We start from the raw sequence: 17,542 nt of genomic DNA, 5'->3' as shown, positions 1-17,542 counted from the left end.
CCCCTTTCCATAATCAGTTGGTAGCAAAGACAGATTTGTTGAAAAACCAGATTAAAATAGATTCAGAACTCAGCTATATCCAGATTCACCTGCACTCATCCCCTTCTTGAGCACCTTACTCAAAAAGGGATATTTGCAACCATGCAACAGTTGTTTAATATGTCTGGGTCCAGAGTGATCTCCTTCAGGAGGAGGCAATCTATTTCTTCTTCTGAAGTGGCTCTCATAGTGAAGTATTTAGCACTCTGTAGCCCACCCAGTTAATCCATCTCAGATACACAAGGGGGTCGAAAGGGCCTCTGTCCGCCAAACTCCTGCAAAGTGCCCTCTCCATATCCTCAGACCATGCTCACTCATACTAATCTCACAACATGAACCTAGACAGTACTCTGGGAATCTCACCAGGATTCGCCTTAACTGCGGCTTCAAGTTCAGAGTGAATGTGAGCGATTTCTGCCCTCAAACAATTTTTGATTCAATTTTCCCTTCTTACCCACATGCCTCAGATCCAAAAACATTTCTGAAATTGCCAAGTTCTGCATCACTCTAGAAGAAGTCCTTTTGGAGTCACTCTCATTTCCTCCATAGTTTAACCCAGCATCCTCATTAACATTCTTGTCCTTTATCCATCTCATCCCTTGCCTCCAAGTAAACAGTCATTTATCACCAAGCTTTGTTTTCCCAACGTGATCTCAATTTTCTCTTTGCTTATAAGAAGAAAGCAGATCATATTTATCAATGTTCCTTGATAAAATGCTTTACTGGCCACTAAAAATGATGGTGCATGTTGCTTTGGCATGATGCATGGCTGTGCTGGCTAGTAGTGGTAGTCCAAGACGTCTGGAAGACACAAGGTTTTCTATAGTTGGTAATATATGGGTGGGTGGATTTGAGACTATACTATATAAGAAGTAGGTGGTGGGATTCATAAAGGTAAGGGAATTATGGTAATCAAAAGGAGCGGGATCACATTAATTTAACATTGGCTGAGGTTACTCAGATAGTTGTTTATTTTCTTGACATCTGATGGGATAGTGTTCCACAGGGCGGGCGCAACTACCGAGAAGGCCCTCTGCCTGGTTCCCTTCTTGCACTGAGGGAACCAGCAGAAGGCCCTCAGGGCTGGATCTCAATGTCCGGGCTGAATGATGGGGGTAGCGATGCTCCTTCGGGTACACAGGGCCAAAGCTGCTTAGGCTGAATGTGTCCAAGTTCAATGTGCTTAAAGTTGTGGGCTTACTGTATACTACAAAAAAGCAATGTTGGACTAAAGCAGATATCATAGCTCCAGTAACAATCCTCTAACCCCATGCCTCCTGGTTTGAATCATGCAGAAAGAATTCTAGCTGACTCAAAAAAGCTTTCTTGCTGTTTTATGACCATTTTCAAAGGAGTGTTGGAATTTTCCAAAAATAGAAGTGGCAGGCTACTGTAGCCTGCCTCTTTCTTTGTGTAGTTTATATGGTGGGTTTCTTTCTGAGAAAAGTTTATTTGACATGTAGAGGCTTGGCAGGTAGAGCTCCAGCAGATGATGACATTGTCCCTGCTGTGAAATAAGTGGTAGCACATTGACCTTGGTCTACTAAACCACTTATTAAAATCATTAGGACTCCTAAGCATTTTCCCCACATGAAAGCTGTGGCTTCCAGGATACTGAAGATATGTTTCTGTACTGCAAAGCTAGGATCCCTAGTTCATATTCATTTGCATCCATGGAGATTTCAGAGCCCTTGCACTTTATCTATTTTGAATTATGGTTGTTGGATAGTCGTACAAGGTGATCTCTTTACATTAAAATATATTGGGTTGCGTACAATAATAGCCTTTCAGAAACTTTAAGGTTATGTGATCAAGCCACCATTGCTAGTGGCTTGTATGTTCATCTTTCCCTGCACAGATTTTGTGCATTTTGGGAGTAACAATTCAAAGTAGGAGGAGATGAACTGTGGACCCTGATGACTCTCTTAAATCTAAAGAGCTGTTTGATTGGATCCTAATTTCATTGAGCAGAGTTTGTCTCATAGAACTGGGCTTTCATACATCCCTGCACCCCCTTGAAGATCTCTTTCTGGGGGTTTCTGTACTACCAGGAACAGCCTGCTAGGAATCTCAAGTGAGATATCCGTGCAGTGGAAGTTGCTTCCAGTACCAGTCACCACACAGAAGCTGCCTAAGGTCCAAATAGTTTACTATTGCAGAAGATAAGGCTCGGTAAAACAGTTCTGGACTTGGATATATAGAGCTTGTAGGCTTTTGCAGCTACAGATATATGCAGATGCATACATTTACAAAGTAGCTCTGTTGCTCCAAATAAATTCCAGCCACTGGGCAAATAACACCAGCAGACTGACGACTCACAGACTAACTGAGCTGACATACCTTAATCACAGATATAGCCGGGGAACAGGGCTGTTACCATAGCTGCTGGCTTGGCTGATCTTGCACTTGCAGTTAGCTCATCCATGGGGTGATTTACGCTTATGAAGGAAATTAGCACCTTCTCATGTCCAGTTACTCCAACACTGTATGGGATGTGGCATTGGGGGCTGCAGCTGGAAGGAGGAATTAGCAGAAATCAGGGATGCCGCCTACATCTTACACGAGGGAAGGTGCTTTTCTGTTTGCCCTGGAAACCTATGGTTATTGTCTGTATGCAACTGTGCAACAGAGCACCTCAAGCAGAAAATTTACAAATCTTATATCTTTTCCTCTCCTTAAATGCACAGAAGTGTCATATTAGAAGGATAGTATTCTGTTAGTGAACTTTGAGGGAATCTGCTGTACAACGTGCATTATTTGTATATGCTGTGAAGCTATTTGTGGGACTCAAGTTTGTGTAAGAACAGCTGGAGCTAGTTAGACAATAATTATTTTTTAAAGGAGGAATGCAGTAAGATGAGACAGAGCTTGATGCTTTCTTTTCTCTCAATAGGATTTGCAACTAGAATATGGTCAAGGTCCCCAAGGCAGTTACTTCTTGGGTGGAAATAAGTGAGTATTTTTAGTAACACCATTCTTTTTCTCCCCCTACCCCCACCCCCAAATAATCTGGCAGTGGTTTTTAATGTAGTTATCAATTTGATCAGGAATTTGATGTTTATGCAGTGAAACCAGTTGTGCATTTACAGTAAAAAACTGACTATTTAATCCGTATTTTGAGATACTCGAGTTGGATCAAGACTAAGATCTTGCAGAGGCTCCCTTTGAAAGAAGTGGGCAGGTGGTTTTTCAATTTCTCCTGAAGTTCCAGAGCCACCTTCCATATTCTGGAGTCTAAAGCAGGAATTGGACCTCCTCTTCCTCTCCAATGGAGCATCCTGTAGACACAGTTCTCTAGTCCTGTAGTCTGGATTCAACCCAATGTAGCCTCATATATGGGTTTTTTGGTGTTGGCAGGTGTATAGCAAGGCAGCTTTATTGTCTGCATCTGTATCCACAAATGTGCCTATATGTGTGTATATGTAATAAATACATTTTAATTTTTATTTATTGCATGTATATAGGCCACCCAGTAACATATATTCTCTGAGTGGCCTCCAAGAAACAAAATATAGGAACAAAAGAAAAAGCAGCGTGAGAACTCTTAAGCCTGCAGATGTCACACAGCCAGGGTTTAATATCGCAGATTATCTGAAGGCTCTGGGAAATAAAAAGGTCTTCATCTGGCATGCAAAAGGCCATAAAGATGGCAGCCAGATGAGCCTCTCTGTGGAAGCTGTTCCACAGCTAGGATGTCACCAGTGAGCAGGTCCTAGAGGCCACGCTTTGTGGAGGCACTTAGTTGGAGGTACTTGGAGCAGGTCTGCTAAAGAGGATCTTAAGGTTCAGATAGGACTAGTTTTAGTACCATGGGCTTCATAAAATACCTGTAAGTGAGGGAACACTATAAAGAGAGTTCAATGATCCATGTTAAATTATTTTGTAAAAATAGACTTTAATGGTGCAACCCAACAAGTTAAGTCAATAGTTCAGAATTAGTGTAAATATGATAAAAGGAGGAGATAGATACTTCTTTCTTATTCTAGGTTTTGCCAATCTTTTCTTGTGGCATTGCATTATTTTAGTGTACGTTCTTCTCCCCTCCACACCCCCACACATTTTTTTACAGCAGTAACTATCATTAAGATGAGTTGTGTCCACCCAGGTGCATTAATTAGCAGGCTGGTGTACAGCTGAACACACTTAAATACACTTTAGGCTGAATAATTATTTACTTCAGACTGAAAATTCAAACAATTGGTGTAATTTATTGCACATCTTACATTTGTCAGATCATATAAAAAGTGTGTCTGATTTTGTGTGCTTTTTGCTAAATGTGTCCAGTCGTTGAATTTTACTTCTATTTTTAAAGGAGCCTTCTAAAATCAGTTGAAGAAGAACTGCATCAGCGGTAATTCTTGACTTTCTTTCTCTCTTGATTGCGAAGTCCCTTTCCTTGTGCGCAGACTGTATGTTTCTTGTATCTCTCATGGTCTAATGGTGCTTGTTTGGCTTACAGAGGACCCCTTGCTTGTCTGTCTTGCAACTGTGATTTGCTAAAAGAGAAGCTTTTTAGGATTGCAGATAACAAATCTTTTGATGGCTGAAGACAAGTTGACAATTGACATTTAGAAGTGATATCCTGTTTAATTCCTCAGGGGACATGTCGCACATCTGGAAGATGAGGAAGAAGGGGACAGTGATGATGCTAAACAGTAAGTTCTGCTAATCTTCAAAGTAGATCTGGTTCGTAAACAATCGAGAAATCTTGTTCAGTCTGTGTGTGGTTTATGACACTTCTTGCTCCACAGTTTGGTCATCTTCAGACGTAACCCCAAACCATTGTTTAGTGTGACAGGAAGTAGCCACAGTGAGCCTTGGCCTCGTGCATTCTTCTTCTCAGTCCTCCTTTTGGCATGGCTGTAAGGAGAAGTTTGGAAGCTTTTGCTTCAAGTTTAGATTAACTGCAGTTTGTTGTGTTGCCTGCACTGACCAGATGTGTTTGATCATATCTATGGGTTGCTTGAAACAAACCCAACTTCATGCCGTGGGCTATGAAGCGGGCTTGTTTAAACAAACCATAGTTAACTCTGGAATTGATTCGCTTAAATTTCCCCAGTGAGAGAGAGAGTGATGACTAGATAGGACTCATGAAGCTAAAATTTTGTTTGGAACATTTATTTTAAATATATCACTAGACGGCCAGTGAATAGGAAAGGGAGAAATAAAGAAAAATATATGTAAATAATGATTATTGGGGGGGGGCAGGAAGAATTTGAAGCTGTAACTTAACCTGTAAACTTAACTCTACTAAGAATAACAATATGCAATATTAAAATTAACTGCAATGTAACCATTGCTGTTAATTTTACATTGCCCCATCTGAACTCCACCAGCCCTCTATTTAAAACTTACTACTGAGGCATACATAATCCCATTGCAGTTTCACAGTGACCGACACCAGAGGCTCCTCTCCTGCTGCCTTAGATGAAAACATTGTATAACAGGAGCTGGTGTTACTAGCACCATACAGTGCTACCACACAGAAATAGCATCCTCATACTTTCATTTGTGCTTATAGCCTACATCTGAATGTATCAGGATGCTATTTCCATGTGGTAGTACTGTATCTGAAGGGACATGTTTGGGAGCCTGATCCTGCTTGGACTTGCATGATGAGTTTCAAAGACCTTGCAGATTATATATATATGTAGTAGCTGATAACATTTTTAGGATTCAAACAGCTCATCTGAAAGACCCGTCCACTAGAAGAGTTCTGCCATTAGTTGAGGCAATATGTGATACTGATTTTTACAATATAATCCTATATATATCCTATTCAAGAGTAACGACTTTTACAGCATAACCTGATACGTAACCTATTCCATGGTAAATGCCATGGAGTTCAGTGGGGCTTGCTTCCATTAAGTGGCAGTAGAATTGCTGTGCTAATTTGTCATCTGGTTGCTTTGAGCACTGTAGTTTAATACAAGAAAATCAAGCCTGTATTTTCAAAACCTGTCTATAGTAGCAATTTTATAAATGCAAAATATCATAAACGTGCTGTTATTTAACAGGACAATACTGGAGTTTGGAAAAAGAAAATCAAGGAGGAAAAATGTGATTCCCCAGCAATTTGTAGGGAGTCCAATCAATACCATAAACCCAAACTCTGGGTAAATAAAATACTTCATCAAGAATTTCCATTTCTGCTGGTATCTCATTTTTCTAAAGCTGGACTTTTGAGCAGGCTTTTCTTTGGTACATAAGCCCATTTGGGGATAAATGGAGAGATATAGGGAGCTGGGGCAAGAATGAGGCAGAATGCCTTCCTACATATTTTAATAAGTTAACCTTGGCTGTGGCCAAACTGAAATACAAAATATATATTTTTTTTATCAGAGGCGGAAATAATTGCATCTAGTAGCCTCGTAGAGAATATGTGCAAACTTCTTCATAGCACATCATTTTTAAAAGCCTGTCTCTTGTTCAGTGTTCTGTTATACACATTTAAGTCTCACTGTTTTTAGTTGGAATTATAAATGGCATTGAATGTGGGATTGCCACCTTTAGAATTTCTCTGGCTAAACACAATCTGTATAGCCTAATCTACCTTGGATCTCAATTTTTCATTCTGCCATAATCTACCTCTTTGAAATCAACCCCTCATACCATCACCCCTCCCCCCCAATGATTGGTATTTAATTGTCTCAATAAGTGCTGTATTCCTAATTTCATTGTTTTAAGGGCTGATAGAAAAATCTTTACTGAAAATTCCAATGTTATGAATTTAAATCTGGTATGGGCAACTGGTTCACTACTGAGGGCTGCGTTTGAAATATAGCACAATCTGACATGGTACAGAAAATTAGCATATTTTAGTTACATGTAATGTAATTCATGCATCATCTTCATTAATAAAGTAGATTCCAAACTGCAGTAGAGGAAGCATATCGCCTTCAAATGTGCAAAATGTGGCCTTGGTAAATTCAATCCATTGTTCTGCAAGATTAGTTCCATTGGCACAAAAAGACTTCAGTTTCCTCTCCTCCCTCCCACCCCGCCATATGTCGCCAAAACTTGCCCCAACCCTCTAAAGCTGATTTTTGAGAGTGTGCAGGAAACTGGCAGCGAGAGGGAAAGGAAGTTTCATTGCACAAACAGACGTTCATTGCTCCAGCAGAGCTGCATCGTTGGATGCTGCCCAGTGGCGGAGGAAGAAGTGTGGGGGGGGCGCACCTGCCTCCCCGCCCGTGCTGGGCGCCACCCCAGGACGTGCGCCATGCCCCTGCAGGTGGCACACCCGCCCCCACCTGCTCTCCGCCCCCCCCCCGGTGCAGGAGCATGAAGCTCCACCACTGATGTTGCCCCTTGATGCATGGATTTGATAACTACATGAAAAACAATGAATTTGACTTGCTGTAATTGGCTCACCTTGTTTCCGAACCCTGATTGCTTTTGCCATTCTTTTCACATTTTCCTGCAAGCATGATGGTGAACATTACATCCGCACACACGTTTTTAAAAAATTAAACTGGAGTTCTGAGGAATCTGTCAAGAACCCATGGGCCACCTTAAAAATACCAAGTTTTTATATTGCCCACCCCAGTTTAGATCATTTCAGTGGTACCTTCTTTCTCTCTCTATCTTTATATATGTAATGAATATCTAACTTTTAAAATGATCAACGAATCTTTGTAGTTCATCCTTGTTTTCCCTCTTGTAGCTCAACTATGAAGGCTAAAGTGCCACCACCTTTACCGCCAAAGGTAAGAGGGGCTATCACTACTTGCAGGAAATATGCTTACTGGCCTAGTTCATATGTAACACCTCTGATATCATAAACTTCGGTTCAAGAAAATATATGCCTGCACATTCTCTCCTTGCCCCTGCCCTTTCAAACCCCCTGCCCGTGCCTGGCTTTGGCAACAATTTCTGGTTTCTTAAATCATTTTTCCGTTCTTTCCAAACTAAGAAACTGGCTTGGGCAACTAAGATAGCTTCACTTGAAAGCAGGAGAGAGATTATTATAATAAATGATGGTTTGTTAACATCTGACCTGACTATACCTGAACCATAATTTTATGTCAGATGACTACAAACCGTGGTCAGTTTTTAAAATGGAAATGGAAGTCAATGGGTGGGATTCAGCTAATACAGATATTTCATCTGTGCCAGTATATTAGCTTGCCAGTTGGAATGATCCCTCCTTACCAACCACATAATGCTGTTTTGGGGGTTCTCCCAACCCCCTCAGAACCTAACCTCAATGCAGTTTACAAAAAGAGGAAAAGAGTAACAGTAACGTAAAAACATCTGAACACAGTGATAGTTTCAGTTGCCTTCTCTTTTAGCAGTCTGCTTTGCCAAACTGTTTACCCCAGTATACATGCTGTTTTTTAGCCTATTGAATGGCAATCTTCATGGGTCACATCCAGTTCTGCCCCTCTCTATTTCCGGAAGGCATCTGTCAGGATCATGAGGGGAGCAGTTTTCTGCTGCTACTCCAATCTGCAGCCCCTGAAATCTGCTCCAGAGGTTTCTCCAGCTCTTCATAGCAGATTTACAGAAGCAGCGAGAAAATCACCAAAAATTACTTTCTTCTCCGTCTGTTGACAGATAGCTTATGTCAGTAGAGGGAACATAATACATTATTAAGTCCCTCTTTTAAGTTAATTCTATTTGGCTAATATGCAGGTGATATATGTGATTTTAGAAAACCATAATCTGATTTGCACCTTGTCCAAAAACAGACTGAAGGCTGTTTTACTGATGTTTTCAATTATGCTTTGCAGATTTTTTTGTTAGATTGTATTGTATTTAATATGTTATGAGCCACATTATATTTTATGAAACAGCAAGTTATAAATTTTCAAACAAACAAACAAAATAGGGATGTTTTCTGTAGACTTTTAGAAAGCCTTTCATTTCTAGCCATGAAATTTCAGCTGAAGAATTCCTTATACGTGGCTCCTGCTACTCCTTCATTTCTACTGTATTCCCTGAACACATTTTAATGACTTGGTATGAAAGTTTTAATATGAAGGTGATGTGATATGAATTCAAAAACATGGACTAATAAATTTTATAATTTCAGCCTAAATCCATCTACGTACCACAGGAGATCCATTCTTCTGAGGATGATAATCAAGGAACCATCAAAAGATGTCCTGTTTCAGAAAGTCCTGCAAAATCAAACACCCAAGTACCACCCAGACCACCACCACCTCGGTTACCGCCACAGAAATCTCATGCTTTAGGTAATGTTGATGAATTACAGATAATTCACAAATTCTTTTAATAACAGCAGTTTAATTTTGCCTTCTTCAATACATATTCCAGAATTATTCTTAAATAAGCATGTTTTGCTCTGGGCAAGCAGCAGAAAATGCTCACTTAAAAAAACACACCCGTTTAGATTTTAGTGGTGTCCCCCCCCCCAACCTTCTTTAAGCCGCTGAACATGGAAATAAATTCTAAAATAAATTCTAAAATTGTGTTTATCAAAACTATGTACATGTCTGTGATACATTGTACTGATATGTGTCCAAACAACAATCATTGAGGACTATGGAATTCTGCCACTGAACACTTTCACAAGGCTTAGGACAATAAACAGCACTTCCACCAGAATAGAATAAACTTTATTCCCTTCACTGGTATCTCCTCATGCTTTCCAAACTTGTCCCTCAGCCCCAAAGTTCAGCATGAACAGATAGGCCTTGTAGTACTTCTGAACATGTTCCAGCTTGGACTTTAGTAAAATGGAGTCCCAGTTGCTCTTCATGCATTTAGTGCCTGAAGCTGAGGCATAGATGACTTAATGAAGGATACTAAGACCCATAGGCCTATTTAGGCCTGGTCATTTCCCCCAAACCGTGTCCACTTGCCATCATATGTGACACCAGTCTTAGTTGAATCGGCTGTCTTAGTAAAGCTGAATCAGTTGTCTTAGGGAGTTCCCAACTGAGAACTTCCCAGTATAGCCAGTGGGTCTGCTCTCAGTACCGATGAGCTTATAGGCGCTGTGATTGACAGATGAGCAACCCTACCTACCTATGAAGGTTGGCCCAAGGGATGGGGGAGGTAAGGGTTTGGCCACCCTGGATTAAGCAAATGCCCTTTGGGAACCTTGCTAATTGTAATGGTGGTTTATGCTCTGTAATGGTCTCTGAATTTTTCTTGTGAAGGGAATGGATTGAATTCTGTCCAGACAAATGGCGACAGAGAAGGATCTCCCCATCAAGAGCCAAATGAGAATAGACACACCAATCTCTCTAGAAGAGAAAAGAAGGAAGTTCTGGTAAGTAATGCTCCATTTGACTGTTTCTGTAAAGCATGGCGCTTCCTGGTTTACGTGTGCTATATATTTGGCATCTTCATTCGCAATATTTTGTAGTATGTGCATTGGAGCACCTGGGTATGTTAGAAGCTTTTGGATGGAGGTGTCTGTGTGTAAAATTAAGCAGTGTATTGCCACATAGGCCCAAGCCATGAATCTATATGTGTCTGAAACCTACTTTTTCATCTTCAGGGACTAAGCCCTTCATGAACTCAAATGACAGAAGGGAATTACCTGTTCCTTCTGTGACCCTGGCTGTTGTTAGTCTGAAGGAGGTGGCCCAGAAACTAGCGTGTTTTTCCACATACACAGGAGCCCGGTATTGGCACCTCACTGCCTGTGCAAAAAACAACAACATATCTTAAGATATTCAGAAAGGAATAACAGACAAGGCAAGATCTTTTCCAAAAACTTGAAGTTTGCAGGGCAAAAGAATGAAGGCAGTCCCAGAAATTGAAGGTCAGGAGAGATAGGGAGTGAGAGAGCTGAGGTGGCAGTGAGCCCAAGGCAGATGCATGGAAATGCTTCAGTGCCTGGAGGGAAAGGAGGGGAACACTGGAAGCTGGAGAGCTGCGGAAAAAATTGAAAGCGAGGCAGTGGGAGTGTATACTGTTACTGTGAAGCACGTCTCCCGATTTGGATCTGGAACAGGGAGATCATTCCTGAGGTTGCACTGAGCTTCGAAAGTTCTGTAGAAGTACACCAATAATCTCCAACCACCTTTCCATATCCAGACTTGAAGCGGAGAGGAGCAGTGCTTTTGGCACTGGATTGCATAAGCTCCAAGCTTGCTCTCCAGGTTACAGCAGGAAGCAGGGGTGGTCTTCCCCATGGTTAATGCTGTGGAGACAACCTGCAGTCCCTCCACTGATCCAACCTGGAGAGCAGGGCTGGGATTCCTCTCATCACATTCACCATGGCAAGCGAAACTGGGGACTCGCGAATGCATGTGTACGAAGCCTGCTCCTTCAGTGTTTGTGTCACAAATATAGCTCATCTTTCAAAGTCACAATTCAAATGTGCGTTTTTGTTTTCCAGAAACCAATTAGTAACGGTCTTCCTCCTACACCAAAAGTGCATGTAAGTATTAAGTTTCGCATAGGATGGTTTATTGAAAATATCTTAAATTCTGTCTCAGGGCATTGTTGACTACCATTTATGTTAAGGATTTAACCCTCATACTCAGTGTTATATATGTTGAACTGCTAGAATGTAGCTGAACTAGTTTTGGAGTGACAGCTTCCCCATATGTGTATGATACACATAATAATAATAATAATAATAATAATAATAATAATAATAATAATAATAATAATACACTTACTAGGCCTTCTGCCAAGTCCAATTCATTCTCTTCTGTTCAAATATAATTTATAACTTCTTATATTTATTCATTGTCTTGTAGATCAGGTATCAGTAATTTAGTTGTCTGTAGATGGGGTAGATTGTATGAGGCAATATTTTTTACAAAAATGAGTTGAATTTATATTTCAGCTATAGTTATATTCTTAACTAAATACAGTTACTGAATCTTGAAATGCAGTGTTGCACTTTTATCAAAGAATTGGACTTCAAGGGAAGAATGATGGAATCCCATTAGATGACTTCAAAATTAAATACCTCTTACTAAGTCTGTTTGAGCCACAGTATATCCTTTTATGCTAAAATTCCTTCTTAGAAGAAAATTGGGCCTCCAGTTTGAAGAGTCCACCTAATTTAGCATATTTTGATTACTAGAAATGTCGGAGAGTAGGCTAGAGAACTCAACTCGCTGTCAACTGCAGTTTCGGTTTTCATTCCTTTAGGGACAACTTGCCCTACTTTCTTCTGCATAGCTTATAATACTAGGCTGAATGTTTTGAGACTGCAGGAGTGGATTTTGTCCCTGACAAAGTGTGATCGTTCTTACAACTTTCAGTTTCCTTCTTTATGCCTTCTAAGTTTGTGGAGGTATTAACACAAGCAAATTCTAGTTCTTACACTTAAAATAAAATTCAGGTCAAAGGCTAGCTTTTCCTCAGTATTGTACTAGAAGAAAAATTGAGAGCTCTTCAAGCTTTTTGTCCTTCCATAGTTATGCACAACATGCTCTTCACTGCAAAGTAAAGTGAATGGCTGGATCAGGAGAACTCAGGGTCCTCCTGGATTCTTTGAGGCCAGGTCCCCATTAAAAATAATACTTTAAGTGGGTTTTGTTTTTTCCTTTTGGCTGCTCCTTTTTCTATTCCAGAGGAGCAGTGGGAACTGAAAACTTGTGCTTAATGGTTTTTCCAGAACTCATGTTATGTACAAATAAAATATATATCTAAGATGCTTTCTTTAAAAACCGGGTTTTGAATTTGCCTACTTGTAATATTTGATTTTAATTTGCTCCTTGGAATTGTCCACAGAATAAGTCAATTAAACAATGTGACAGATTAGAAATCAGAGGGGACGCTGAGACTGAGTACCCCATTCATTTTTTAACACAAGTAGTATTCCTGAGTATTTCAGGAGCAGGTTAGTTGGCAACTAAGTGGAGTTTCCCTGTATTTAGTTAGTTATGTACTTCAGTCCTTTCTCTTGACAACTTTGCTGAAGAAAAGGGGAGCTTCTTCTCAGGTGGTATACCATCCTCCCCTTCAACATTTAGAATAGTTCACTTAAGGTTACTACTGAGCCAAAACATTGTCTTGTGCTCATGTATCAAAAAGTGCCTCCCATTTTCAACATCATTGCAAATATATTTGCATTGTTTCAGTGTTGTTCTTGCCACCATTTGCCTTCTCCATCTTTACCCTTGCTCTTCCTCATTTTCCCATTTTATCTGATCAGTCGTGGCAACAAACATAATTCTGTGCCAATTTTTTAATGCTAAATCTCACATTATGATGAAATGTGCCCATTAACCAAATAATGTTGTCACAGTTGGCACTGTGGGCAAATAATGTAAAGGACAGTCAGTGAAAGAAGAAGAAGAAAATGGTACCAAAAAGCAACAGCAGAAAAGCTGCACCTCACAGAATTGAAATACCATAGATTTTGGTGGCATTTCTTCAGTAATATGAGTGCACTGATTGTGCTAATTTTGTTAAGCAGTATTCAATGAAGACACACGTGAGATGAATTATCTGTTGTAAAAATTGTGTCCTTTTATTTTTCACAGATGGGTGCTTGCTTTTCAAAGGTTTTCAATGGATGCCCCTTGAAAATTCATTGTGCAACTTCATGGATAAATCCTGATACAAGAGGTAATATTCAATTTCAGCCAGGATGAGAAAGAAACACTTAAGAACAATTTTGTAAGGATTTGAGAGTTATGTCCTTCCCTGGGAATTCACAAACTTTGTCTCTCCCATGCAGTATTCTTTGCCCTTATAACACGATAGATGCTTTCCAAGTTATGTCTTTGGAATCCATTTGCAAGATACATTTCAAAGCTTTTACCCTGTCAGAAGCCCAAATTGCTTTTCTAGTTGTTCCAGGGCATGGTACTGGGCAAGTCAACACAGCTACATTTGGGCAAATTTATTAAGCCAGTATGGCATCCTAGGACAACTACAATTCATGTATAATTGCCAGACTTACCCAGATTCTCTTGTACACTTTGCACTTAGGCTTCATATTTCACTTTCCATTTACGATAGACCCTTTTGAGCTTCTTTGTACTGTTCGGGGTTCTACTACTTTGAGTTTGAAGATGTATTTTAATATCTGTTTAATTTTCCATGAACCTGCTGCATCACTATTCAGTCCTGACTCCAGATAATTTAATGAATAAGACTTGGTCCCAGGGGAAGGAAACCAGGATCTATTGGGGGGGGGGAGGAATATGCAGGGGTTTCTGATTCTTAATGGTTTCACAGCAAGTAAAGACATTCGCTGCCATGACTAGTCTTGTACTAATCACTTTTGCCTTAGCCTCCAAGTTCCTCATTTGTAAGATATGCTCCCTGTTTGTATCTGTAAGACATGGGTCTCAAATGGTTGCCTTTGGTCAGAATTCTGTATAGCTCTGCTGACCAGTTGGAGACTGGTTCTTTGTATTAGAACCAGCATAACCTGCTAAGCCACGGTTTTACACCATGGGATTCTAACACAACCAGAAACCCATGCAGATTTATGAGCCTGAAATTCTCCCACTCTTGGTCTGGTCTATACACCCAATAGAACAAAATGGCAGTATCTTAAAAGTATGAGAGTGAACTATACCACAAATGAGAAATCACAACCTGTTCTCGTCATATAAAACCTCATAGCGAGGCGGGAAACAAGATCGTAGCTCTGTCTCCTGTCCAGTTTTCAGCTTGCAGCTAGCTTTACATATTATGTAGGAAAGCATTCAGAAATGTGATACTCCCATCTGCTGGTCTGAAAGTAGTGCAGTCAGTTCTACCACATAACCATCTCATTCTTCTTTATAAGTTGACCCAGTGAAAGTTAAATTTCACCAGTTCCAGAGCAGGATAAACCTTACACTATTGATAAGAAGTTCATTCATTGTTGCAGTCTCACACTACTTCACAGGGGACAATAGTAACTGTTTCTTCCTTTAGAACAAACCAAAGTTCAGTGTTACATATGAACCTGGCGAATTGTAATTCATTTTCACCCTAGTTAATTAAAACAAACCAGATTTAACCTGTAGTTTCAGATCAAGAACAAGACACAGTTCCCCAAATGAATGCATAACAAAGAACTGTGGCTTGCTTTGAAGTGGAAATGGAAAACACTCTTCTCTCATGTGCTGTCTGCTGTCTACTAGGCCCAGTGTTTTGTTTTGTTTTGTTTTTAATGTGAACCACCCTGAGACCTCCGGGTATAGAGCGGTATATAAATTCAATAAATAATAATTATTATTTATTAACATGACTGATACTCCTGCTCTGTATTATGTATTGTTATTCACTTTTTTGCTTTTAAAATCTGTTAGTTGCTTTAAAGGGCTTTTGCCTGGTAAAGTGGGGCATTTATAGTAAATACGTTTGTATCTTTGTAGACCAGTACTTGATATTTGGTGCTGAGGAAGGGATTTACACCTTAAACCTTAATGAGCTCCATGAAACATCAATGGAACAGGTTTGTTTTCAGATTTTGCTTTTCCTATGTAGTGGTGTGATATTTTAAAATTTAGTATTTCCCAGCATAGCCCAACATAATGAGCGGAATTCAGTGTAGCACCAGGGAGATTGTTCCATTAGCACAAGCATTTCCATTTGCTTGCTTATTTGTTTATTCCATTTTTATACTGCCCTTCATCTGAAGATAATCTAAATGCAAGTATGTGTAAATGTAGAGCCACAAGATTAAGGTATTTACAGAGCTCAGCTTGAATAAGGGCTCTGAGAGTTTGCTTTCCCTAAGAATGACAGCTCTCACCAGAGAACTGCTCAACTCTCATCCTGGCTGTATACCAATGCTCAGCCTCTCCTATAAGAGAAAGTACAGATAATACCATCTTTATTCTTGGAAACAAGGAGTTGTGCTCTCTCTCGTACCTTCCTGAAGCAATAATAAAAAAAAGCAGCAAGTCCCTTTAGTTTTGGCACTTCAGCAGCAGCCCTGGAAATAATGTCCACTCTGCCTCACAGAAGCTCAAGAAAATATACTGCTCTCACCATATATAGCGCAATTTTTATAGCAGTTTCTTACCCATCATGATGTCTCTTTCAAAATTACTTCATTCTTTTATTATTACTTTACATTATGTTCCCTACACCAGCTGTTTCCCCGACGGTGCACGTGGCTGTACGTTATGAACAATTGTTTGCTATCGATATCTGGTAAGAGCTCTTTTTGAATAATTTGGGACGTAAATGCCTGGGCTTTGTTCTTCAGTTCGACTTCTTGTACTACATTGGTTGTTTTATTTGCAGGTAAAGCTTCTCAGCTTTATTCCCATAATTTGCCGGGTTTATTTGATTATGCAAGGCAAATGCAAAAGTTACCTGTGGCTATCCCGGCACACAAACTTCCTGACAGAATACTCCCCAGGTAAATAAGTTTGTGCTACTTTTGTTTCTTTTTTGAGTGGGGTTCCAAATGTGTAATATTCAGGTCGTGCTGCAGCATCTTGGAGGGCAGATTAAACCCACACTCAGCAGCAGTGGTCTGCCCCACACTGATGGATTTGGAGCAGAAACAGCAATAGCACTGCCCTCACAGCGATAGCATTGGGTGAGGTGGCAGCAAGGTCAGGGGAACTTTGGGTTGGCTGTAGTGTCCTGCAATTGCACATGCATCTGCAGGGCCACAAGCAACAACCTGGAGGTCCCTGAGACCTTGCTACCGCCTTGCTCTACCCTGCCCCAATGAGCATAGCTCCTGCAGCACCAGGAGGGAGCTACCACTGCTCTGCCCCCTTACATATATTGCTGCTGCTGAGCAGGAGAGAAAGTATGATTGGTGCTCAGCGGCATAGCTAGCCGTTGGGGTGCCTGGTGTGGGGAAGTGTCCTGCAGCCAGGGGCGGGGCAATCCGCTTGTGGGGTCAGGGCAAGCCTCTCCGATGCTTGGAGCCTCTCTGCTGCCTCCCCCTCAGCTGTAGGGCGGCTGAGGGAGAGGCAGTAGGCAGACGCATGTCCTACGCTGCCATTTCAGGCAGCGCGGAACCTGCAGGCGCCTAAATAAATAATAATAAATAAAATTTTATTTATATCCCACCCTCCCCAGCCAAAGCTGGGCTCAGAGCGGCTAACAACAAATTCATTTTAAAATCAAATTAATGGCAACCATTGGGCTAGAGTTCTGTGAGGATTACCAAAGGAGGGGGTCAGACTGTGGCTTGGCCAAAGGCCTGGTGGAACAGCTCTGTCTTGCGGGCCCTGTGGAAAGATGTCAAGTCCCACAGGGCCCTAGTCTCTTGTGACAGAGCGTTCCACCAGATCGGGGCCACAGTCGAAAAAGCCCTGGCTCTGGTTGAGGCCAGCCTAACCTCCCTGTGGCCCGGGACCTCCAAGCCACCACATCACTCCTAAAAAGTTTTGTGAGCCGTTTTTTTTTTTGTTTTTTTTTAAACCCTCATTTTATCACACACACACACACCCCAGCAATGACACCCAGGGTGGACCGCACCCCCCTTCCTCCGCCACTTACCTGAAGCATAGATTTGCGAAGGTGTCATGCAGGCACTGAGTTGTGAGAAGGTGTGTTCATGGAAATTCTGGGCCTGTTCATGGAACTTCAGCTGGATCATCATGATGAGGAGGACAATTAGGAGGTTAACTTGTATTTTTAAATATAT

The 17,542-nt window shown here is 40.8% G+C and overlaps 1 protein-coding gene and 1 long non-coding RNA gene across 12 annotated transcripts in view; one reads left to right on the top strand and one right to left on the bottom strand.

The window, feature by feature from the left end:
• The window catches only part of MAP4K3 (mitogen-activated protein kinase kinase kinase kinase 3), a 65,562-nt gene that overhangs the window by 37,120 nt on the left and 10,900 nt on the right, over positions 1 to 17,542 (top strand). For 3 of the 9 annotated variants that reach the window (XM_081903857.1, XM_081903863.1, XM_081903864.1), the window contains 12 exons: positions 2,933 to 2,991; positions 4,352 to 4,390; positions 4,638 to 4,694; positions 6,057 to 6,155; positions 7,706 to 7,748; positions 9,077 to 9,239; positions 10,170 to 10,282; positions 11,360 to 11,401; positions 13,467 to 13,551; positions 15,300 to 15,379; positions 16,023 to 16,083; positions 16,177 to 16,294. In XM_081903857.1, coding sequence (XP_081759983.1) covers positions 2,933 to 2,991; positions 4,352 to 4,390; positions 4,638 to 4,694; positions 6,057 to 6,155; positions 7,706 to 7,748; positions 9,077 to 9,239; positions 10,170 to 10,282; positions 11,360 to 11,401; positions 13,467 to 13,551; positions 15,300 to 15,379; positions 16,023 to 16,083; positions 16,177 to 16,294 — 959 coding nt within the window. The remainder of the gene's footprint in view (positions 1 to 2,932; positions 2,992 to 4,351; positions 4,391 to 4,637; positions 4,695 to 6,056; positions 6,156 to 7,705; positions 7,749 to 9,076; positions 9,240 to 10,169; positions 10,283 to 11,359; positions 11,402 to 13,466; positions 13,552 to 15,299; positions 15,380 to 16,022; positions 16,084 to 16,176; positions 16,295 to 17,542) is intronic. The other 6 variants (XM_081903856.1, XM_081903859.1, XM_081903858.1 and 3 more) reach the window with 3 other exon arrangements.
• LOC309366088 lies at positions 7,760 to 17,540 on the bottom strand. 3 transcript variants are annotated; one of them, XR_014166488.1, is made up of 3 exons: positions 17,395 to 17,540; positions 11,646 to 11,750; positions 7,760 to 8,588 (listed from the first exon to the last, which is right to left on the bottom strand). It is a non-coding gene; the product is annotated as an uncharacterized lncRNA (long non-coding RNA). The 3 variants fall into 3 exon arrangements; XR_014166489.1 differs by lacking the exon at positions 17,395 to 17,540 and adding an exon at positions 13,889 to 15,293; XR_014166490.1 differs by lacking the exons at positions 7,760 to 8,588; positions 17,395 to 17,540 and adding exons at positions 10,321 to 10,658; positions 13,889 to 15,293.

The sequence above is a fragment of the Podarcis melisellensis genome (genome assembly GCF_964234715.1).
Source record: "Podarcis melisellensis genome assembly, chromosome: 3".
NCBI classification, from domain to species: domain Eukaryota; kingdom Metazoa; phylum Chordata; class Lepidosauria; order Squamata; family Lacertidae; genus Podarcis; species Podarcis melisellensis.
The sequence above is the reverse complement of the archived record's forward strand: the minus strand, read 5'-3'. Positions and strand labels throughout refer to the sequence as shown.